General features: G+C 40.6%; 1 protein-coding gene across 2 annotated transcripts in view; it reads left to right on the forward strand.

The window, feature by feature from the left end:
• mmp16b (matrix metallopeptidase 16b (membrane-inserted)) overlaps positions 1–22,810 on the forward strand; it is a 29,511-nt gene extending 6,701 nt beyond the window's left edge. For both annotated transcript variants that reach the window (XM_086085228.1, XM_086085237.1), the window contains 7 exons: positions 1,515–1,819; positions 10,684–10,845; positions 11,898–12,115; positions 12,198–12,336; positions 14,238–14,388; positions 17,125–17,240; positions 19,102–22,810. In XM_086085228.1, coding sequence (XP_085941354.1) covers positions 1,515–1,819; positions 10,684–10,845; positions 11,898–12,115; positions 12,198–12,336; positions 14,238–14,388; positions 17,125–17,240; positions 19,102–19,463 — 1,453 coding nt within the window. In that variant the 3' untranslated portion in view covers positions 19,464–22,810. The remainder of the gene's footprint in view (positions 1–1,514; positions 1,820–10,683; positions 10,846–11,897; positions 12,116–12,197; positions 12,337–14,237; positions 14,389–17,124; positions 17,241–19,101) is intronic.
• Positions 22,811–25,336: the final 2,526 nt, after the last annotated feature.

Raw genomic sequence — 25,336 nt, forward strand, 5'->3', positions numbered from 1 at the left:
AATAAATAATTATATTTATTGTATATCAACTTTCTTATGCCTATACATGGTTTACATGTGGCTGGAATTTGTCCCACAGGGTCATCGCTGGGCAGGGCTGGACTGACCATCTGGCATACAGGCCAGATGCCCGGTGGGCCGACATCTTTTGGGGTCGATGCAGCTTTTTAAATTTAAATTTTTCCTCCATTTTACCCCAAGACACTGGCTCACAATTTAGAGGCACTAGTCCATTAATCCATTTTGAATATAGACAGCAAATTGAACCAGTGGTGTAGTGGTGCCTGGAGAAGTGGGTATACTCTCAATTTTCACCAGTTTTTTCTTTGTTTTTTGTTTTAAGTAGTCCAGAAAAATGTCGTCTTTTAGAAACGGTGACATGTAAGATTAAAAAACCCATCATTTGTACATAAAATTATCATGACTTTTTAGGAACAGCTTGGTAGCACAAGCAGCCTGAAATAATGTAAAATGTATTTATCATGAGGCAAACATAAAGTATATGTTAATTTTTTTTAAACAATATTTAGTGAACAATGAGCAAAAATAGTGAAAAACAGTGTTGTTGTTAGATTTCAGTATTGTTTTGTGCTGAATCTTAACCTATTTGTCCCCATTCTTGTGTTTTAATTTACCGTTACGTAGTTAAAAGTCAAGTACCAATAGCTACTATAAAACTAGAGCATGTAGTTAGTGTGTAACCGGCAGCGTCCACCCCGGGAATCGAACCCACGGCGCGATCAAGTATCCCGTGAACGAGGGCAAATCAGTTCACCCGAGCTATTTCTATGTCAGCATTGTGGCTCGGGGGAGCATTTGAAGGATTGTTTTCCTCGACATGACCCGCCTTACTCTGCCTCCGATTGGCTCATCAGTCCTCATGCTAAAAGTTAGCCAATTTAATCAGTGTAGGCAGGGAGTACCAGCCAATTAGAGGGAGAGGAGGGTACGCCATGCCTGAACGGTGTGCAACAGGGGGGATTTAGAAGTGGGTATACTCAATGCTGACTGAAAAAGAAGTGGGTATACCCGCATATACCCTGGGCTACACCACTGAACTGAACCAAAATAAGTCAATATCAGTGGCAGAACTATGTGTCAGGCGAAGTGATCAGGAGTTGGGCTGGGCCGGGCTGGCGGGCTTAAGTCAACATTTTTTTGGTGCCAGTCCAGCCCTGTCGCTGGGCTTTCCACGTTGCAATGGGAGGCGCTTGCCACCAGCTAGCTCGCGAGCTAACAAGCTAGCTTGCGAGCTAACAAGCTTCCAGGGCTCCTTTCAGCCAGCAGATGAGCAGTGGGCTGCTCCGCGATGTCACCTCATCAATTGGGAATTGAAATAATGACACCCAGCTGTTCTACATATTGCCATTCTTAGGTTGTAGGCATAGCTAGCTAGCTAGCTGTACTTCATAGGTGTCTGAATAACAGATTTTATATGTAGTACATGACTTGGATTGTTTTGATTCAATAGATTCAGGTCCATGTATAGATGCCTCTGTTTTCTTCCGCCCCAGCATCAAAAATGTCACGCCAAAGGTGGGCGCTCGCGAGACCCACGACGCCATCCGCCGGGCGTTCGACGTGTGGCAGGGCGTGACGCCGCTGCGCTTCGAGGCCGTCCCCTACAGTGCCCTGGAGACAGGCCGGCGCGACGTGGACATCACCATCATCTTTGCCTCGGGTTTCCACGGCGACAGCTCACCCTTCGACGGGGAGGGAGGTTTCCTCGCCCACGCCTACTTCCCTGGTCCTGGCATCGGTGGCGACACCCACTTTGACTCAGACGAGCCTTGGACCCTGGGGAACCCCAACCATGATGGTAAGTGGACAAGATGGTTGACTAGTTTAAAACATTTCCACATTCATCTATTGTTATTTTTGTGTGGATCGTACGCTCACGTATTTTCAATTTTTTGTGCGCTTTCTGTAATACTCTAAGATGCCACAAGATGGCACCAAAGCCCTTAAAGTAATCACTGGTGTCAAGGAAGTATGTTGAAACGATACGTCATGAATGAGGAACGAAGTCTTTCTTGCTTTAGTTTACCACATTGTAATCATATTATGTACCTGTTAAAATTATGTACATCCAAAGGACTATTTTTTCAAATTATAAACATTCTTAGGAGTGTTACTCAACGATTCTATTGTCTCTGAATTGCTGTGGTGCGGTTTTGAGAGGCATGTATTGGATGTGTCTGACTTCTTGCACCTTTTGGCTTGGTTTGTATGTCTTTTTTTCTTCTTCCATTGGCTGTCATAATTGCACCTTTTAAAGTCTGCCTAGAAGCTAGTGAGCTAACATTTTTTAATGTGCATAGTGCTGTCAAAGTTAAAGCATGAACTAATTAATTAATCACAAAAAATACCATATTAACTCTTTGACTGCCATAAACGTTATAAAACGTTTAGCATAAACCTAGGGAAGGGCGCCGAGGACGTTAAAAGACGTCCCCTATGTTGTTTTTTTTTTTTTTCAAAAACGGGTGCAGGAAAGCCTTGGGCAGCTGTGCTGAAAGAATCAGGCTGATCTGATTAGTCAAAGACTCGTTTTGGCCCCTAGAGGGCAGCGATGACTCTCTTTGCACAAGGTTGGATGGGCCGCCCACCGTGGGCGTCAGTAGAAGACGTGAGGCGGAGCTAGAGTGTTGAGGAGACAATGGCTGATCCAAGCCACAATGGCTTGACCAAGCAACCGGTTACAAGCAGCTCAGCTTGAGCATTTTTTTCAAAGACGGAAAGCATCAATCAATACTAAAAAGCGCATTGATGTCAACGATGATGATGACAACGAGCTCTACGCCAAAGTTGGAAGCTTTGGCCTGTTACTATCACGTAGTAAGCCTCACCGGCTACGCGCGGCTACGCGCGGCTAGCGCGGCTAGCGCTGCTAAGGCCGGAAAACGCGCACAATAGCCGGCCGGGTACTTCTGCACAAGCGGACATTCGATCGGGCGATGGAGAGTAGTCGAAAAGCATCGACCAATGCACATTGATGATGATGATGATGGTCAACCTCGCCGGAGTTGGAAGCTATACGCGGCCGTTATTCTCTCGTCATAAAGCCTCACCGGCTAGCGCTGCTAACGCCGGAAAACGCGGAGCTGCACAAGCGGACATTCGATCGGACAATGAAGAGTACCCCGAGTCCAATGCATATTCATCGGAGGAGCGGGTACAGTCTGATCACGGAGAAGACACTGTTTCTGGACTACGATGCCACCATGAATGGAGTGGATAAAATGGATCATGCAAATGCTGTTGCGTCTTCTTGCACGCAGGAGAGTGTTACACAAAGAAAAACTGTCGTTGAAACATCCACATATTTGTAAATAGCACCACAGTTGCACACATTTGTAAATAGTTTGCCAAATTGTTGTCAAATTGTTACACTGTTGAATGTAAATAAACGTATTTTGCTATCAAAAAACACTTTTTCATTCTTGGTGGTAGTGTTTTATAGAAGTAAAGCACTATTTAGGTGTTTGTGGCATCATTCATGGACAAAAAGAAGTGTCAAATTCACTAGAATGCATGAAATAATATCGTTTCACTAAAAGCTTGATTTCTCCGTATTTTGGTCCAACACAGGCGAAATTGGGTCAAACTAACCATTTTCTATTGTTGATTACTAAAGAACGGAATAAGGTAGAAACAAACTCTTTTTTTCTGATGAAAGATGAAAGTCCAATCTTTCATTTGGTAGTACGTGTGTTTCCATAGTCCAAACAGAACATTTTCTGTGGACCTTGAAAATCAGTCAAAATGCTTAAATCGGCTGGCACTGGCGGCATCCCTTTTCTGAAAACGTCTGGCAGTCAAAGAGTTAATCATGTATTAACGCAGATTAATCACATTTTGAATTTTGACCACAGATGATCCTTTAGCGTGACAGCGGATGATTATGTTAAAAGTAGCACAGGTTGTGTTTGAGCAATAAACATAGCTACATGCATTCAAGTAAAGCATTTAATAAGTGTTGTAATAAGTTCATGTCAAACTATAGGGGTCATTTTTTCCCCATTTTAAATTATGCAAGTAATTAACTGATTAGAAAAAGTGGAAGATGAAAGTATGCAGTTGATCAAAAAATGTTGAAGATTTCGTCCTCAGAAGATTAAATGTCGAAAGAATTAACACATAACAGATGTTCTTGGGCAATAAAAAAAAGAAGCCTTTTTAATTCAGCAATTAATCATGATTAATCAAAATTCTAAGATGTGATTAATCTGATTTCAAAATTTTATCGTTTGACAGCGCTGAGTTTTGAGCGTAAAATCTCAGTTCTGGCCTTTCCGTGTGACATTAGCATGTTCTCTCCATTTTGATACACTGACTTCTTCCCACATTCCAAAAATAATATACAGCATAACAACTTCTGTGAATGGTTGTTTGTCTGGGGATGCCCTGATATTGGCTAGTAAACAGTCCAGGTTGTAACCATTCCCACGAAGAGATTACGAGGAAAGACGGAGAAGTCATGCTAATTGCTAAGCTAACCTAATATTGATATGAAATCGGAATTAAATGCTTGGGTGATCGAGCACATTTTTCACAGAATTCTGAATGGAAACGCATTAAAGCGGAACGTATCCAATGTTGCACAGCAAAACAGCAGGCAAATTAAGACTAGACTAGGGGTGGCCAAGTTCGGTCCTCGAGAGCCACTATCCAGCCTGTTTTCCATGTTTCTCTCCACTAACACACCTGATTCATGATCAGGATCGTTATCAGGCTTCTGCAAAGCTTGCTAATGAGCTGATCATTACATTCAGCTGCGCTGAAGGAGGGAGACATGGAAAACAGGCTGGATAGTGGCTCTCGAGGACCGAACTTGGCCACCCCTGGTCTAGACGCTGCAGGATGAAAAATCATATTTGCTAAACCAGAAATTAATTAAATTCCGTTATGGCGTATGTCAGCTATAGGAGGAGTGGCATATAGGCTTAAAAGTACATTAACTCATTCACTCGTAGCCATTTTCACTGAAGCAATCCCCTTCACTCCCGGTTGTTTTACTATATTTTGACTGATTTTGCAAGACCCACAGAATATTGTGTTCTATTGCTATAAAAACATGTAACCTACCCCCAAAAAATTTTTGAGTCGCTTCTTTCAGCAGCAATTAGCATTAGCATATAGCAAACTTTAATCATTATTCACAAATCTATTTTAAACTGTGGGGAAAACAGCTCTTTTTTCAACATGGCCTTGGTTGATTTATTTTGCTCTGCTGCCACCTGCTGGTCGTTTTTGTAATAACCATTGCTTTAAGCGACCTCTTCGGGTCAGAGGCTGCATCAAAGCCTACTGTACACGCTAACATAAAAAACAAAGGAGCAAATGATAATATAGTATAATATATTTATAATATCGGTACTGTGACGAGTCTTTTTGATTTTGACTTTTGAGGTCTGCAAGATAAATGTTCTCGAAATTATTATTATTTTCTTTTAACCAATCTATCTTTGCTATATGTATGGTCATGTAATAGTAAGTTGAACTCATTTGCTCCCAAAAACATATAAAAACGTTCTATTTTACATATTGCCATGCTCCCTAAAACGTATTTATACGTTTTTTATGCTAGAGCATACAGAAGGCTTTAATGCAGCCTCTGAATTGAACACAATGGTTGGAGCAATGGTAGTTATTACAAAAACGGCCAGCAGGTGGCAGCAGAGTATAAGAGATCAGCCAGGGACGTGTTGCAAAAAGCTCTTTTGCCCACTGTTTTCAACAGATTTGTGAAAAATTATGAAACTTAGCTATATTCTAATGCTAATGGATGCAAAACGGTTTTTATAGCAATAGAACACAATATATCTTGTGGGCCTTGCAAAATCAGTCAAAATCCAGTAAAACAGCTTGGAGCGAAGGGGGTTGCTTCAGTGAAAATGGCTGGGAGTGAATGAGTTAAACTAAAATGTTTACTTGTGTTTGAAATTGCACCCACTAAAAATGTTTTGTAGACAAGAAAATAAAATGTGTTGCTTCTATACACAATGTGAATTGAATATATAAAATAGTTAGTAATTTTAAAACGAAAAACAATTGTTCATTCTTTATATTGCCATATGTCTTCTCAAAATGAAGTCATTGATTAGCAAAACTGCTAACTAACAATTGGAGCCTTGAATTGTATCGAAGATGGATGGATGGAAGCTTTCTACTAAATCACAAAGGATGCTTTTGTGTAACATTGACGTTTGAAGGGAAATTGGAACAAATGCAAACAGTAGGAATGATTACTGGTTTTCGCGGTATGGGGTCTGCCCGGGTGGTTTAGTGTTCTGCCTTTTGTCGTACAAAAAGAGCAGTGGGAAGGTAATGAAGTCAAAGAAAGAAATGCTGAGTGTGGGATGCTGAAATGTACGTCAACAGGGGGAAGAGAGCGCATAGAAAAAAGAGAAAAGCAAAACAACAGAACAAAGTGGGCGTCTCGGGAAGACAAAGACAGTACAACAGCATGAGATTTTCCAGCAGGATAAAATGTCTTAAAAGGAGAAAAACAAAACAGTATGTAGAAAAGTTTCTCATCATTGAACTGTGCTGTGTAAGAACGCATCAGCCCATTTGCCACTTCTTTGTTTACAGGAGAGAAACAGCAGCTTTTTGTAATGCAGGCCTGCAGAAAAATATTCACTTTTGAGAATTGCAAAATCTCAATCAATGATGTCACCTTGGGATTATGTGAGATGTTGTCATCACAACCTTGTTTATTTGGAGCATGACATCAGACGAGCGTATGTAACATTAACCTGACTCCAAATGTTCGAATGAATAATGGACTTAACATGTAACGTGAACGTTACGTATAATGGCGGTCATTAGTCATTGTGTGCTGGCTGCCATTATCCAAACACAAGAAATTAAGGCTCTCACTGCTCGCTGGGGTGGCGACCATTTCCTTCTTGATCAATAGCAATGTGTTAAGCTCAGCTCACTGCCAAAATCAAATATCTTCTATAGGTTTTAGCAGTATAAATTGGAGCTATCAAACGATTACATTTTTAATTCAGATTAATCACATCTTAGAATTTTGATTAATCACGATTAATCGCTTAATTAAAAAAAGGCTCTTTTTTTTTGCCCGCCAAATTTAAAGAGCACCTGTTATGTGTTAATTTTTTCGACATTTAATATTAAATTGTATCCACTGCACACGCTCATCCTCCTCTCTTTCTAATCAGTTAATTACTCGCATAATTTAAAATGGGAAAAAAATGACCCCAATAGTTTGACATGAACAAATATTCAGAATATCATACGCAAACATTTATTAAATGCTTTACTTTAATTAAAGCACGTAGTTATGTTTATTGCTCAAACACAACCTGTACTACCTTTAACGTAACCCTCCGCTGTCAGTTGAAGGATCATCTGCGCTCAAAATTAATAGTGTGATTAATCTGCGTTAATACATGATTAATGCGATTTTTTTTATGATGAATTAATTAGTTAACGCTTTAACTTGACAGCACTATTATAAATATAAATATAATAATAATTATTATTATTATTAGTAGTAGTAATAATAATAATAATTATTATTATTAATTATAATTAATAACAATTATATTATTATTATTATTATTATTATTTCATTCCTGTTTTTTGTTTTGTTTTGTTTTTTTAACTAGTTTTTGCAGTTCCTTCCCAAAGTCTGAAGGTTTTGGTTCTGGTATTTTGGGACACTATACAATGGAGATGTTAAAAATGTGTCCGTGTGATTTTAGTGAAGTAAAATTAGCAATAGCGGCTACGCTGGTAGCATATTTATAAACGGGTTACCACTCTAAGTGCCCTATTTCATGCTCGGCGCAAGTCTAGCGCAAAGTGCAGTCTAACTGTGCGAAAGGGTGGAGTTTTCTTTCTTATGGTGTTTTCGTAGATGGGCGCGGGTGCAAAGGTAAGTTTGCGCCGTTGTGGGAGTGAACACAGCCAACTTGTTTACCAGCCAATGGAACCGGCTCCCCTCATTCCCTCCAAATTCAGTCGAGCGGCAAGCAGTATTTGACTCACTCTCGTCAATGCAGATGATCAAAGCACAAAAAGTATGTTTATAATGAACTGCAAACAGGCCTTCCCCCTTCCATCCTGATTATTTATAGCAAACACGTACACAACTGCAAACTACAACCACAATAATGCACTTCAAGCCTGAACTTTGTAAAGGCAAACACCTCCCGATATGAACAATATAATATTCCGACCCACATTGTGTTTCCCCGCCATCATGCATGTGAGTGGTTGTTATTAAACCCTGTCCGTCCTCCCTGGTGTTTCACATTCGGGGAAAAGCTCCCTTCTCCGCTTATGTGTCTCGAAAGCCACGCGGCCTATTAATGGGCTTTCACAGCAGCGTAATTGTAAATGATGCATGTTGACATGTGCGCTAATGGTGGCCCCGGCCGCTCGCTCGGGAGTCCTTGTGGGACTTTGGTGCCGGAGGCTGCTCGTGTTGCATACATACAGCGAGGGAGGGGGAAGGGCGGCGGGCTGTGTAACCTTTTAGCTGCTGGCCCTGGGTCAGTGGAAGCTGGCGGGAGTGGATATCATGCTTTAAAGGGCAACAATCTCCTGAAGAGCCAGTCAGTCACACGCTATATGGAAATGTTGTGTGTCTATCGAAAATGACTTTGGCACTGCGAGCTGCAGGTGGACTTCCTACACACTAGCCAGGCCATTTTTATTTGTTGTTTCGTGAAAACAACATCTTTGATTTCAGATGCTTTATAGTTTGTAATAACCTGCGTTTTACTGTTCGCTGTTGCCAGGGTCAGTGGCAGTATTAGCTCTTCTAAACAGCTTCTATCTATCTATCTATCTATCTATCTGGCCAGCAAGATGTAGGTCTGTCCGTCCGTTCGTCCGTCCGTTACATTCCGAAAAACAGGAGGAAAAATTACTCAGAAAAAATAAATAAATTAAAATGGGGATAATTAAAAAAATAAAAATAAAAATAAATAAATGATATATATATATATTCCAAAAAACAGAGCACCAGCTATTTATTTTATTATTATTATTTTTTATACCTCTGAATTCCAAGTGATGTGTTGCAGACTCGCTAATTGGGAACACTTTCCCGCATGCAATACGCTTCCGTAGAAACTTAACTGTTAGTTTACTAAAATTATGCTGATCGTTTGACTTGTTCGTATACTTACATGCTCCATAAAACGATAAACCTAGCTTACATTACAATGATAGTAAACAGTAAAAAAATAAAAAAAAAAGCATAAAACATTACCAATACTGTGTGTGTTACTAATTACGGTAGATGCTTTACCTTAATGGAGCCAGTAAGTCATATAGTTGAAGGTGCGTTGGAGGTATGCGGGAAAATGTCCACCATTAGCGATTCTGCAACAAGTCAGTTGGCGTTCAGAGGTAAAAAAAAATAAATGAATAAAATAAAAATTAATACTCAGAAAAACAAAAAACTTTTTAAAAATAATTGATTTCCCTGTTTTTCTGAATATTTTTGTTCTTGTTTTTCAGAGTAATTTTTCCTCCTGTTTTTTTCTGAATATCTCCCTCCGCCCACCCTGTTTTTTAAAATACTTTTTTATGACAGAAAAAAATATTCAGTAAAATTACACAAATAAACAAAGATCCCCCCAAAAATTAGTGAGAAAAACAGGAGGTTTTTTTTCCAAGTGAATGCAATATGCTTCCGTAACTTCCCGCTGCTTCCACGAGTGAAAACACAAATCGTGTTTTTATGATACAGGCTATTTGCAGAAGAAAGGGACCAAGCCCTGAATAGCAAGTTGCGAGTAACTGACGCTCAGAATAAAATTCGTAAATTATTTATAACCGGGAATGCACCAAAATGAAACATTTTGGCCGATACCGAACACCGAAAGTAAGTATAATATCTTAAAAACCTTAAAAATGTCCTTGGCTTGATTATTTTCGACACTCTGATTTCTTCTGAGCGATGTTCACGCCTAATTTCTCCGCCGCCCACCTCCCCTCATTTCAGTTGGGCGGCATGATGCACCACTACTCTTCGGATCTTAATTTTTTTCTTCTCCAATCAGTTAGTGAAACTGCTCCGTCAAAACAATACCTCACATGAGGTAACATTTCCATGTCAACTCCTCGCACGAGGCACGACGGACACGTTAGCTTGTACGGACTAACGTCGTACACTTACAAAGTGTACCGTTCATGGAGCACACTCACACGCTTCGCGTTGTCGTGTTGTGTGTGTGACACATTATCATAAATTGTCATTCGCAGACAGGAGGAACACAAACACTGACCCAATTCGAGTAATTATGGGCATGCAGTCGCACAATCTTTTGTCATTTTTGCACCTTCCGACCACACTTTTTCCCCCCCATGTTGTTGTTGTGAAAATACAACACAATTGTACACGACACAAGCTGTGAACACATTCACGTTCATCCAGGCGGACACAAGTCGACTCGAGGGCTTTCCATAATACACACAATGAAGGATGGCTTTGATAGCATACAGCAGAGTGACTCATTAAAAGGAAAACCTGTTTAAATGGGACAAAGAAACCCGTAACGGAGATTTCTGTCGGCCATTCTGGGTCACTGAAAGGTTCCATGGGCATTGAAAATGATGAGAATCATAACATAAAAAGTATTAAGCTCCAAATGTATAATCGATCCACCATTTTGTCCTCCTTCCCGTCTCTAGGGAACGACCTCTTCTTGGTCGCCGTTCACGAGCTCGGTCACGCCCTCGGCCTGGAACACTCCAATGATCCCACCGCGATCATGGCTCCTTTCTACCAGTACATGGACACGGAGAACTTTAAACTACCTCACGACGACCTGCAGGGCATCCAGAAGATCTACGGTAACAATCAAACTATTTGGTTCGAATGAAAACACTTGAGGACAAGAAAGCTGGCTACTGTATTTCGTGTATGGTGTACTCGAAGAAGAAAATAGGCTGACATGTCGCAGATATTATTAACATATGAATAAATTAAAATACCTTTTCCAAACTGTTTCTTTTTAATTAAATTGAATTGAATTTAAGTGAACTAAATTCAATTCAATTTTTTATAATATACTGTAAAGGTTGGGTTTTTTTGCCAATAAATCAAAATTAAAAATAAATTACTGTAATTAAATACTATTATAATATTGATGTAATATTAGCTGATGTAATAGTAATATTCTATAATAAAATAAAAATGTAAATATTATATCTAATACATATATTGATTGAGTGTATTTAGAAAAAATATGTTTTCTTTTTTTCTGATTTTTACCATTTTTGCTTATTTTCTTTTTTTTATGTTAAGTTTGTAGTTGTTCACCCCTATCTTATTTATAATTGTTTTATTCAGTTTTTGGTAACTCAATAATAGATTATTTTAATAGACAAAGAGTACAACAAAATATAATTCCCTTAGTCAAAAATATTATTTAAATGAATGAATAAATAAATAAATACATGGTATATAAATAAATAAATAAATCAATAAACGATTTATTTACATACCTACAGTAGTTGCATAATGTTATCGTATTGAAATTATTCGTTTTAGATGAATTTTTATGTTTAATTATTGTCAAAGATAGAGGGCACTATTTTTGTAGACAGGCGCCTGAGCCGTTGGCGTAAAAATGGGTGCATCTTTATTTTCATGCTAAGGCAAGTCTAGTTTAGTATTTTTGTGAATTTGATAGACTGCGCCACACTTCGATAGACATTCCAGCATTTTCTATTGCGCGCTTTTGTTCCTTCCCACAACGTCGTGTCGTCGTGGCCATCGCAAATCTAAAGCCCTGAATTTTAGTTTTTAGTTTTTAATATATATTTTTTATTTATATTTTTTTAAAAGACAATATGCAAAGTAGGACCAAAAAAAAGATAATATTTAGCTGTTATTTCTTCAGGTCCGCCTGACAGAGCGCCGCAGCCGACCAGGCCCCCGCCCACGGCGCCCCCTCCTCGCTTCCACCTACCCTCAGACCCCCGCAAGCACGACCGCCATGCCAGGCCCCACCGCCCTCCGCAGGGTGCCAAGCCATCCAACCCAAACTCCAAGCCTAACATCTGCGACGGGGGCTTCAACACGCTGGCCATCCTGCGGCAGGAACTTTTTGTCTTCAAGGTAAAAGCAGCACAGCGATGAGTGATACCGCCGACGATCAGTATGATGATGGTGATTTCCCTAATTCCTGCTTTATCCATAGGACCAATGGTTTTGGAGGGTGCGGGACAACTCGGTGGTCCCTGGATATCCCATGCAGATCAACTACTTCTGGAAAGGCTTGCCCGCAAAAATTGATGCCGTCTATGAAAACAGCGAAGGAAAATTTGTATTTTTCAAAGGTAAAAAAAAAAAGAAAGAAGCAAAATAGACATTTTATATCAAGAAGAAAATAATGGGCTGGTGCACACAAAGACTATTGATTTATTTAATAATAATAATAATAATACAGTTTTTTGGCCCTCAATACCGATTCCGATACCCAGTTTTGCAGTATCGGCTGATACGATACGTACCGATACCTATTTTTTTTTCTCTCCTCATGAAAAAGTTGTCCTGCCATTGGTTCAGAGAATTCAAGGGCCAATAGGATATCTTGGCTCGGCATGCAGTGAACATGTCACACTTCAGTGAATGTCGTGCACGAGCGAGGCACAAGATGCTGCATCCAAAGTCCTTTATTGCGTCGGAAATAATAGTATCGGCATGTTATTTGCCGATGCCGAAACCACAATGCAGTATCGAGGCCTCTCCCGATACTGGTATCGGTATCGGAACAACACTAATAATAATAATAACAAATAATGATAATAATAATAATAATAATTTATTGTTATTGTTATTGTTATTATATTATAATACAATTATTATTGTTATTATAATATATATATATATATATATATATAATAAAAATATTATTATTATTATTAGCGTTGTTCCGATAATAATAATAATACATTTTTATTATAATAATTTATAGTTATTGTTATATTATTATAATAAAAAAATAGCCCTATTCATATTATTATTCAAATGTATTATTATTATTATTATTATTATTATTATTATTTGGCCTTCCCCAAAAAAGTAACTTTTTAAACATGAGCAGGATAACTAGCACTCTATAATATTGCACCTTTTAAAAACATAAATTAATGACATTATTAAATGTAAATAATTCAACAGTTTTTGCCACATTTTTTTATTTCAATGCCATAGACATTGTGCTGCTCCTTGTGGTGTGCGCACCTTGGCCACAAAGGGGCAGTATAAAGGCTTTTTCACAATGCACTTTTATTTATTTATTATTTACTCACTCACACAAACACGCTCACATACAAGCATGCCAACCTGCATCGTAGGCAAGTGACGGTACCACTCCGCCACCTGGAGCCCTTTCACAATGCACTTGACTTTCTTGACGTTCAATGTGGGACAGGGTGCAGTGACGATGGTGCACTCGCACAAGCATGCCCATATTTGGAAGTAGTTGCTTAACTGCGTACCAGGAAGTAGCCTGTAGGTTTTTCCTGCTGTTTTGGACGTGAATTAGACTGCATGTCATTCCTCCTGTGTCCCAAAAGTTGGTACACTGGGACACTGCAGTTATGAATTATTCCTTCATTTTGTCTATGCCAAAATCTTTTGCTGTTAGCGCTCTGAAGTCACTCTACCAAACACTCTCCTATTGGATGCATTGTTCGACGTCACGTCAACGCCTCTCTCAAAAGGAACAATTTTCCATTAGTAAGGCAAAGTTTTATGATTTGATTCATTTTCAGTTTGACAGTAAACTTCAACTGGGATTGGCATTAAACAGCTTGAAGCCTCTTTTGTGTCAAGAAACTGCCGTTTGTTGTGAAGTAAATTGATTTGAATTCCCTACCAGTCACGATACACTGATTGGAAAACAGCACCATCTGGTGGAGTTTTGCACTACTACAAAAAACTGTCTGCTTTTGGAACATTTTGCATCTAAGTGTGATCCCTGTGAACATGCATTAATGCTGTAAAAGAAGCAACTCTTTTTTTTCTTTTTAAATTACATCACTAACTGAACATAACACTTGCAAGTCTCACACATTCACACATCCATCAAGCAGATTAACATGACATCTGTCACCCAGTTAGATCAAACCGTGTCAAACCGATCAGCCTTTATCTCGAGTCTCTGCTAGGATAAGGTCATACGCATACCAATGACAACGACGAGGTCTCTTAACGTCCATATCATTGTCCTCAGGTAACCGCTTCTGGGTGTTCAAGGACACGACTCTGCAGCCGTCCTATCCTCAGGACATCTCGCTGTTCGGCAGCGGCATGCCCACGCAGAGCATTGAGACGGCCGTGTGGTGGGAGGACGTAGCCAAGACTTACTTCTTCAAAGGAGACAGGTCTGCGTCATGCATCATCTAGTCGGGGGTGGAATTGGGCACATTTCTGCTGTTTGCTAAACGGTTGTAGGACATTTTGTGAATTGAGACGTTTATTTATCACCTCAGAGATTTTGTACTAACATTTTATGAATGTATTTTTTGTCCAACTGTCTCCTAATGTACATAAAATTCCAGACCATAAAAATGCAAAAAAACATAGAAACAAAATACATACACACATATACGCACTTTAAGAAACAGATTGATGCCTGGAGGTTCTGTAGTGTAAGATGACACTAGTGACACTATGGCAAAATCATATTGGCGAAAAAAGCACAATTTGTTTTTGTACATAATAACAGCATTCACAATTTTACAATGTTATCATGTGCTTCTATTGGCTCAGTGACGCAAAGTATCATGGTCTATATAATTCACAATGTTATGTTCGGCTGAAATGTTGAAAAATGTGCTGGTATGACTGATTTGTGGGAGTGATAACCACCACAGCTGCCAAAACATGCCGAATTCAAATAAACTGCACTAATAAACTAACCACCAGAGGGTGCTGGTACTGCACAAATGAAAGGCAACCTCGCCTTTTTAAACAGATGTTCTGCTTTTAATATCGTGACATGACAACAACGATGTCGTAGCAATTTTAATATTGCGATACAGTATTGCCGTTATTAATAGGGATGTTAGGAATTTTTGGCGCAAAACCGAAAATGAGAAATGCTTGGCCGAAAACCGAAACGGCCCCGAAAAATTATGCCAATTTTTTTATTATTAATTAAAATTATAATATTATTATAAAATATTTAGGCCTATTTAGCACGAGCATTTTAACAAAGCACAATATAAATTGAAATGCGTCCACACCAGACATCAGAGACATGTTGGCGAATGGTACATTAAACACCAAACGCGGGGTGAGCAACTGAGCATTTTCTGGCGGTGCAATTGCACTTTATAGTCAATGTACAGTACTTTGCACAGGCGGGCACAGATGCGTGCGGTGTAGGCCATTTGGAGCGGTACACGGTGCGGCGCACTTAAAATTGGCACATTCACATATTCACCAACGTTTAAAAATAAATACATTTATTTCGGCTTAGGGAACAGACTGCAAAGTCACACACGGCGTTCTGTACAGATCTATAGTCACCCCGAGATAGTGGTAAGTGTTTTACTTGTTTAAAACTGTTGCTAGCAATAGTGCTAACGTTAGCTAAAGTATTTAGCACGGCCACCAGAATGCAAGTGAAAAAGTGGAAGCGCTCATCAAAGAAAAAAAGGAAGGCGCTGCAGGAGAACGAGTGTCTCACCTGTAGTGCAGTACTCGGCAGCGCTCTCTTTTTCGACATAGTTTACCAAGCGACCCTCTCCTTCTCCGGTGTGCACAATCAAGCTGCCGGTACTCACAAACGCCAGCAAGGCGGACACTCACTCCCGCGTTTTGGTGTTTAATTCAAACAGACACTTGCTTGCAGCGTTGTTGTTTTTTGGCTTGCGTCACCACAACTTCCTCTTTCGGCCAAATTCTTTCGGCTTGAATATTATTTCGTCCGAATGCTGAAAATGCAAATTTTTGCCATTTTCGGGCGAACATTTTCGATGGCCGAATATTCGGTGCATCAAGAGAAAAAAATTCTAATCAAAGATATTAAAAATCATATAAAACTTAAAATAACCTATACGCATGTTCGGAAAAAAATTTGTAATATTTATTATTAATATTAATATTTTCAAATAAAAATTTGTGGAATATGAGTTTTGAAGCAAAATTTAGCCGTTTTTATCCATTTTGCCATTTTGCCACTAGCTGTCGACTGAAAATGACATCACAGTAGCTCAGAGCTCAGGCAATGACCAATCAGAGCTCACCTGTTTTCTGAAGCTGCGCTGTGATAGGTTGTTAGCTGAGCCCTGTATTATAATACAGTACAATATTGATGTCATCTTCAGTTGACAGCAAATGGCAAAATGGCCGCCCCCTGAGATGGATAAAAATGGCTGGATTTTGCTGCTTAACTCATATTCCACTCAGGTAATATTAAGCAGAATACCATATTTAGACTAGTGGGGCTTCATAGAACATATTATTGTAAAAATTAAAAAAAATTGGGGGGTTGACCTTCCCTTTTAACCGCAATAGAAGTCAAATGCAGAAATTTGGCCTGATGTTCCGCACGTATTGTTAATATCCTGCTTGAGCATGTGCATCAAGTTTCTTCCTTGTTGAACATGAACGACAGTTGCCTTCTCAAATTGAATCTCGCAGCTTGCCAGCATGGCGGTGTGACATGTTTGTGCAGCCGTCACCATAAATCATCTCCAGAAGGGGTCAACAAGAGGGTGACGCGGCGCTGACAAATTGCTTTGTCACCATCGTCACGGCAACCGTTACTTCGCGTCTTCGTTTCGTTTATCTCCTCTCATGGGACGGGATGAAGATATCAGTTTTTCCTGCTCGTCATGATGATATGTAATTCGTCCAATTGAGAAGAACCGACTGAAGTTTAAAATCAAGCGTGAAAATCGATTTTGCCGTACTGAAATCGGTCCTTGATATGCCGTGTCGCGGCCTCGACATAAAATCCAACTTTGAATCAAAAATTAAGGAGAGATTCACTACGCATTGTCAATTTTGTCAGGCATTTTTTTGGCCATGTGTGCTGGGGTTTTCTCACATTTCAAGACAATGACGCTATATGATTATATTGAGTGTGGTTTTTGTGTGCCGTTTTCCAGATACTGGCGGTACAATGAAGACATGAGGACCATGGATCCAGGTTATCCCAAGCCCATCACCATCTGGAAGGGCATCCCCGACTCTCCGCAGGGGGCATTCGTGGACAAAGCCCACGGTACTGGACTCCGTGCCGCAAATCCCATTAGGGAGAGATTGGAGCGGCGCACAGTTCAATGGCGCCGTTGTTTCAAAGCCGCTTTGAGAGCGCCATGGCAGCCGGCCGCCATTAAGCTGCTTTGCTTGTTTACACTGAACACAAAAAAGACACTGCAGCATCAGCGCGTGATTATTGAGGGTCATGTAAGCTTTGACCAGGTGTGTCACGTGGCCCATCGACAAGAGCTAAAGTTATGACACCATAACCATATTTGAATGACATTTGATAACATGGGAAGGGGTTTTAAAATGGACGGGAAAACTAATTATGCTGCGAAAACTAAACAGATTTGATTTGTCACTTTTACGTAATTTACGGATTGGATTTTGATCAATTCACCTTCCCCAATAATGGAAATAAAATGTGCTTATGTTGCAGAGGTTGAACCTTCGCCATTGAAAAAACAAAAAACTCAATAACTTGAATACTGTAAATACTACAACTACAACACATTTCATGTGATTAGTGCTTTTATATGTAAAATATAAACCAAATAGTGTAAAAGCTAACCCAGCGACGTTAACAAAAGGGATTAAGCCAATGCCGGGTTGCGGATTGACCCAACACACTGGATCAAGATTTTCATCCAACAAGGAGATAATAACTACCCATACAGTTTGATGAGCTACCAAGAAATGGGTTACCACCAGGTTATCAGCAGCTGTGGTTAAAAATAATACTGATTTTATTACCAATATCTTCTTCACCCGTTTCAGGGTTGGTCACAACAAGTCACTCACATGATAGACATTAGAAACAGCTGGCTCAAAAATAACCCAATTTTCATCAGAAATGGACAGATCCACTGCTTAGTTCAATATGACCCAACATTCTGGGGGAAAACCTTCCCCAAAATATTGGGTCATTTTGTATAAAACAACCCAAAGTAATAAGCAAAATATCAAAATAGGCAAAATATCAACAACAAAAAAAGTAGGGTCAAATTGACCCAAATAGTGGAACAGTCCCCTTTTTTTTTTTTTTAACAAACTTGGGTTATTTTTTACCCAACAGTTTTTAGATACTCTAAAAACAGCTGAGTAAAAAATAACCCACTTTTGATTTTAAAAAATTGGACCGACCCACAAGCTGGTTCAATTTGAGTAGTACGTCGGTCCCTTTTCCTTTTTTGACCCAAATTGGGTTGTTTTTCACCCAACAGTTTTTAGAGTGTACACTTTTAAAAACTGCTGAGTCAAAAATAACCCACTTTAGATCAGAAATTGGACAGACCCACTACTTGGGTCAATTTGACCCAACTTATTTTTTTTGTACAAACTGAAACAAAACAACCTAAAATTGGGTCAAAACAACCCAGTTTTTACACTGCCCTTCTTGAATTGCAACCCACCCATTTTACTTGGGTTGGGCAGTGACCCGGCCACCTCACCCAGGATTTGAACCCTGATCCCTGTGTCAAAAGTCAGCAGTGATACCCACTGAGTCATCACCACCGTTTTCTATTTTAAAAAATTAATTAAAAAATAAAATAAAATTGGGTCAATAATAATCGAATTTGGGTCAAAAAGGGACCGATCAGCAACTTGAGTCAATTTGACCCAACTTTCTCAATTTTGGGGGGTTGTTTTATTTTTGTGCAAAACAAGTCAAAAAGTTGGGTTGAATTGACCCAAGTAGTGGATCGGTGCATTTTTTTTACCCAAATTGGGTTCTTTTTGACACAACTGTTGTGAATTGTTACATTACATTTATATAAACTTTAAACTAGCTTCGGCGCTTCAGTTTGCCCAAATTTGATCTTCAGCACAATCTACTGCGTCAAAATAATTAACCCAACCCAATCTCTGTGTCTGTCCAGGCTTCACCTACTTTTACAAGGGTAAGGAGTACTGGAAGTTCAACAACCAGCTGCTCCGCGTGGAGCCGGGCTACCCGCGCTCCATCCTGCGCGACTTCATGGGCTGCGACGGCCTCCCCCCGGACCCCGACTGGGACTGGAGCCCGCCGGCGGCCGAGGAGCGCCACTACGACAGCGGGGACGCCGACGTGGTTATCAAACTGGACAGCGCGGGCGGCACGGAGAAGGCAGTGGCCATCGCCATCCCTTGCGTCCTGGCGCTATGCATGATGGTCCTGCTGTACACCGTGTTCCAATTCCGCAGGAAGAGCACGCAGCGCCACATACTGTACTGCAAGCGCTCCATGCAGGAGTGGGTGTGAGGAAGGCCTGGTGCGCCGAGCTGGGATAAAAAGGGTCTAACAATTGCCGCGTTTTGCGATGCCCGGCAGAACTGCACAAAAGGGGACTGGAGGCAGTGAGGGAGCCATATCTCTTAAGTCCTGTGTATTTATCTACTTGGACTCTTTTCTCTAACAAACTCAATAGAGCGAGTGTGACTCAAGCTCCTGTATGTAAGTGGATTATTATTTTTTGTCTCTCCCGTCTGCACACTTGCTTGAAGAAATCTCCCGAGCACCAACCAATTAGATTTAAGCTTCGACTTGACTTTTGTTCTCAGTGAAATCACCCTGAGCTGTGCTTTTATTATTATTATTTTTCTAATCGTGTGACGGACTGATACACACACAACTCACACAATAATTGTGTGGACCTTTTCTTCCAAAGAGGATGTTGGCTCAGTTTTGTTCCGCACTTTTTGGTGACACATTCAGACTTTTTTTTTTATTGATTTGTGAAGATAGCAGGCAGCGATAATGTGTGGTAAAAAATACATTAACTTAACTACCGGGCCATTTTCAGGGCTTTTCCATAATCAAAGAAATTGTATCAGTAGTGGCCAAATGGAAGGTTAGGGTTAGCAACATTTTGGGTCGGCATGCCAATGATGAGTAGACGCGCAAGACGCCTCATGAACCCATGCCCCAAAACCACAGACTTGGGAAAAATGAAGCCACTGGCGGCCATTTTACGTTGCCACCGGCTAAGCCCAACTTACTTGAATACATTGATTTCTCTGTGGCGTTTTCACATTAATTTCTGCCTCCACGGCGAAAATACCACTGTTATAAAATACCACACACGGTTGCACCAATAAGTCTGGGAGAAGCGCTACATGTACATTTCAGCACTAAGAATAAGACTTTTCATTTTCTTTTAGAAGTTACAGTATATCTCCGGGTGTTACTCAAAGATTACTGTCAGAAGGATCAACAATCAAATGAAAGTAAAAATGTTCTTTCTGCAAATTGTAAACCTAACCTCTGTGAGTCACAATTGACGATACTGAGAAGAAAAAAAAGTCAGTAACAGTGGCAACGTAAGATGGCTACCCTATGTCTTCAGCCACAAGGGGCCTGTTGCTAGTCCGTTGAGACAAGTCGGCCATTTTATTTTGTAGTGGTCATTGAGCCAACCAACATGTCCTTGAGATTTTGTCTGATTGCTACCAAATTTAAAGCACGTATACTAAACATGGGTGAAAATTGTAAGTTTTTTTGGGAGCAAGGTAGCAAATGTTGATAATTCACCATAAAACACTCAAACAACCGTATTTCACAAGGCCAGAGCCAAATGTTTTGGCTTTGATGTTGAGATTAGGGCTAAAGATTCTTAGTAATCGGCGCTAATGTGACTTGTCAGTCACTTCCGGATTTCGCTAAAAGATATATTTTAACTTAATTTTAATAAAATCCAACTCACCATTACACTGAATCTAGTTGTTAACAGTGAGAGCCCTGCGTTTCTTTCTCTTCAACGAGCCGGCTGTACTGCTACAAGTGACACGACACTTGTGCGACGACGCAAGTGTTCTCGTTAGCACACAGTTGTTGTCCACACATTTTTGGACAGAACGTTTGGTGACAAATATGAAGCTTCACTGGTATGAATATTTTAAGACTAGCAGCGATCTGACTAGCCGAAGCTAGCATCTGGAGGCTAACAGCTATGCTAATCCGCAACATGCGCAGTTTTTAATAATACTCTTGTCGACTGTGTTGCCTTTTGAGCAGATTATCTTTCACCAGCGGCAAAAGTCCTCTATTGACCAGTAGGAAGAAAATGTATCACGTTAGCGATGAGTCAACTTCAAGTTGTAAATTAAACTGGTTGACTAGTAAATTTGTTTGTTTGATGAAATAACTTCGTACTGAGTCCTCTGTCAGGTACACCTCCCAACTTTAACACAGTCAACGTTTATTGATGCAGTACACTAAAACATTCCTGTGTCAAAGTTAGCTTGGCAAAGGAGAAGTAAAAATGACCCGAAGCCACCCAATCCCAGTCCTAGCCCTTGACAAACATTTTTGTCATTTTAAGCTCCGCTTTAGCCCTTCTGTTCTGTTGCCGCCATTGACAAGTGCATTCCGTTCATCTTAATCGTCCATGTTTTGTGTTTTGCCGTAGCACATGGGAATAGGGAAGAAGACAAAAGAGGATACAATCATCCAAGATAAGGATGCTTTTGAATATTTTCCTCTGGGAAAATAGTCACTCAATCTCGAGATACAACGCGAGATAGGACATGCATGTCAATCGAGTGTGTCGCTGTTGCTGAAAATATGAAGTGCAAAGTACTTTTACTAAAAACAAAACAATAACTGAGATTAGTAGAAATATAAATGACTAAGAATAGAAAGAAAACAATTTTGTCTAACTACTACCACTGCTTGGTATAATGAGTATATTTATAGAAATAAAACACCTCTAACAAATATTTCACATATTCTGACATGACATTACATATCTAAAATCAAATATTTATACGCTAGACAATGTCTAACCAAAGTATGATTAAATGATATTTAAGATGATTTGAGCAGCTTTTGACAAATATGTATCATAAACGCAGGCTTGACAGTTTAGTGGAACTTTGATGGAATTTTTTTGTTCTTAATTTTGTGCTTCTACTTGTACTTGAAACAGCCTCAGCCTTTCAGTTGGGCGGAGCTTTCGCATCATCATTTTAGTGGCGTAAGAGGTTGAAACTGAAGTTAATGGTCCTATTTGCTGTACAAGGTGTCTTTTTTTTTTTCTTTTCAAGAAAACAGACCTGACCCCCATCTGTGACGGTGCACAGGTGCTTATGTCAGTCGTCACATTTAAAAGTGGTTTAAAGTGGACGTGTGCGTGATGATCTGTGGATTTGTGGGTACAGTAAGGCCAGGCAGGACTATATTAAGTACCGTATTTAGTGTTAGAGAAAGGGAAAAGCATCTGAAGCTTTTATTTTATCTCCTAGACTTCTCATAGCATTCATGTGTTTTTTATAGAGAGACCAATCAGGAGCTTTCAAAGCTGTTGTGACACTTTTACACGTGGACGAACTCCACCTTTGCTTTTCTGTTGTCTGCCTTTCATCCAACTTTGTGCTGCTAAGCATTAGGGCTAAGACAGGAAGTAGCTGATGCAACTAAGGAAGTTTAAACTCTTTTTTTTTTTAACTCCCGACACGTCCGAGGCCTCGTGTAATAGAACTAAACTTATACTATTGCGTATATATGTACATAAAGTGGAGGATGCTGTCTGCTTGAAAGATTTTTTTAATCCATCTACTACTCCATGGGTAAAGACATGCTGTGTGTTATAAATAAAAACAAGTGCATAATGAATGAGTGAGTGTGCTCCTTATTAACAATCTGCAGGATTAAGAGTAATTAGAATTGATTCTATTACTGTATAAAGGAAGTAGAATTTGCAGGAGAAACTGAGTCAGAAAATAGTACATAAATCATGAGTGTAATTTATGTCATATGATTAATGCAATCACCACTCTGCTCTTATTTGTGGATACCGCCAACAGAACTACTAGAATAATTCAGTCAAAAAGTAGTCCATGGCACACAGTCGTGCATTGCATATTTTTTTATTCAAAGAGTTGGCAAACATAAAAGCATTTTAGGCACTGCAGTCGGCCTCTCCATAGCCCAGGCAAGCCCATTCGTTGGTCATCTCCAAGAAGTCGAGGTAAATCCACTGGCTGCAATCAAAAGTTGGAGATCATATATCATATGATATCATATATGATATATCATAATATGATATCATATGATATCATATCATGATATCATCATATGATATATCATATCATACAGTATGATATAATATATATTAGATTATGTTTATTTCAAGACACATGCATCTTCTGAGCTCACCTGACAGCACGTTGTAGAAGTTGCAGTAGTTGACGCCTTCGTCGATAACAGCGATGAAGCCAAGAGATTTGGATTGAGCCTGGTGGGTATGTGGCCAATATTTAAAATACAGTACTCTTAATAATTGGAAAAAAGGCAATCATTTGTGCGCTAAGAGTTCGATTTGTTCATTCTTGGAAATTAGATGGAGGAATGGTTTGGACAGCAATAGCTGTCATCTAAAATGAGTTCTGAGAAGATTTAGCAAAAATACTAAACAACTGATGACATCTCAGAAATCTTGTCTGGTAAATGTCCATATAACTCAAAGAGCTAGGAGAACGGAGCCCTGGCATTAAGGATCGTATGCCTAAATGAAGACGAGCACTGTCAGCAATGGGTCTCACAGACACACAGATGGAGCCGACGGGGATCAGGATGCCAAATCCGACCCTGCTGTTGGGACAGTATAGATCCAACCGAATGGGCAGGTTCCACGATTCGGAGGAGAAGGGACTGCGGAGGAGAGAGAACCAAGTCTGGGCTGGCCAAAGTGGGGCCACCAGCAACAACTTGTGACCCTCCAGAAGGACCCTCTGAAGGGTCAGATGAATGAGGGGGAGCGGTGGGAAAGCATATAGCAGGCCCCTTGGCCAGGGGTGTGCCAGAGCATCCTGGCCTAGCGGGCTGCTCTGCTCCCTCAGGGAAAACCAGAGGGAACAGTGAGTGGACTCCTCTGAGGCAAAAAGATCTACCGTCGCTTTCCCGAAGCGACTCCAAATGGCGCTCACCACCTCCGGGTGGAGACGCCAATCCCCCTGAGGCGGGAATCCGCTGACTGGTTGATAATGCCCGGAAGAGACATGGCCCGCAGACTGGCAAGACAGGGGGCGGCACATCTGAGAAGCCTCCGTGAGGCTCGTAGCAACTGGGCGGATCTCGACCCGCCCTGATGATTGATGTGATACATAGTGGAGGTGTCCGATCGTACCAGGACTTGGCGCCCTGCCACAAAGGGCAGAAAATGAATGAGGGCTAGATGCACAGTCCGCAGCTCCAGCATATTGACGTTTGCCGTGCTGTTTCAGGAGGGAGGGAGGGATTGATGGGCGGACGGACGGATGGACGGATGGACGGACAGACGGAGGGAGGGACAGACGGAAGGAGGGACGGACGGACGGACGGATGGACGGACCTGGCGAATGGCAAGCACTGCAGCCATTGGCCGGGTTGAAGGCTTGAATCTGTTGAAGAATCGCAGTGCTGACTTCAGCACACGGCGTGGCAAAGAGCCTTTCGGGGACGTCATCGTCACTATCACGCGTCGAAACAATCACGAATGGTCATCACTGAATGGTGGGTCTCACCAGAGGGTCCTGCAGTGTGCATGGTAAGGGAATGGACCCGGGGGAGGGTCGGAGGCGCACAGTCCCAAAATGGTGGGCAGTAGCAGCAAAGTTGTCCTCATTGCGGTCAGGATGAAGAGGAAGTTTGGCGAATGTGGAGTGTGTTGCCATTTTATAGGAGATGAGAGAAGACATCATGCCAACAATGCCAATGAATTTTATTGTTTAGGCTCATTAGATTGGATGCCTTCCATTGGTTCAGCTATTTAGTCACACATCTGCAGGCAGTAAATAAAAAAAACACACAAGTCACATGTCTGCTTAGTGACCATTACAGCATGTGTCTATACATTTATAAATCAGTGCTTCTCAAACTGGGTTCCGTTGGCTAAGCTGTAACTTCGAGTGACTTAAATATGGGGAATGGTGCATGATTAAAACAAACACATGTAAAACACAAAAATAAAGCACTGTGAGTTGTCTTTATTTTTGCTTTTTTGGTAGAGGGACACATAACGTTCCCCTGCATTTGTGCCATTGTGGAATGGAATGCAGACTCCCCCCAGGCAAATAAAGTGGCTCCCCTCATTCTCTTTAAAATCAGCGGGGGAGGGGGTGCTGGGGGTGGGAGGGTGTCTGGGGGTTTGGGGGCCT

Source organism: Leptonotus elevatus, chromosome 1, assembly GCF_054856555.1.
Source record: "Leptonotus elevatus isolate MCC_2025b chromosome 1, RoL_Lele_1.0, whole genome shotgun sequence".
Taxonomy (NCBI): domain Eukaryota; kingdom Metazoa; phylum Chordata; class Actinopteri; order Syngnathiformes; family Syngnathidae; genus Leptonotus; species Leptonotus elevatus.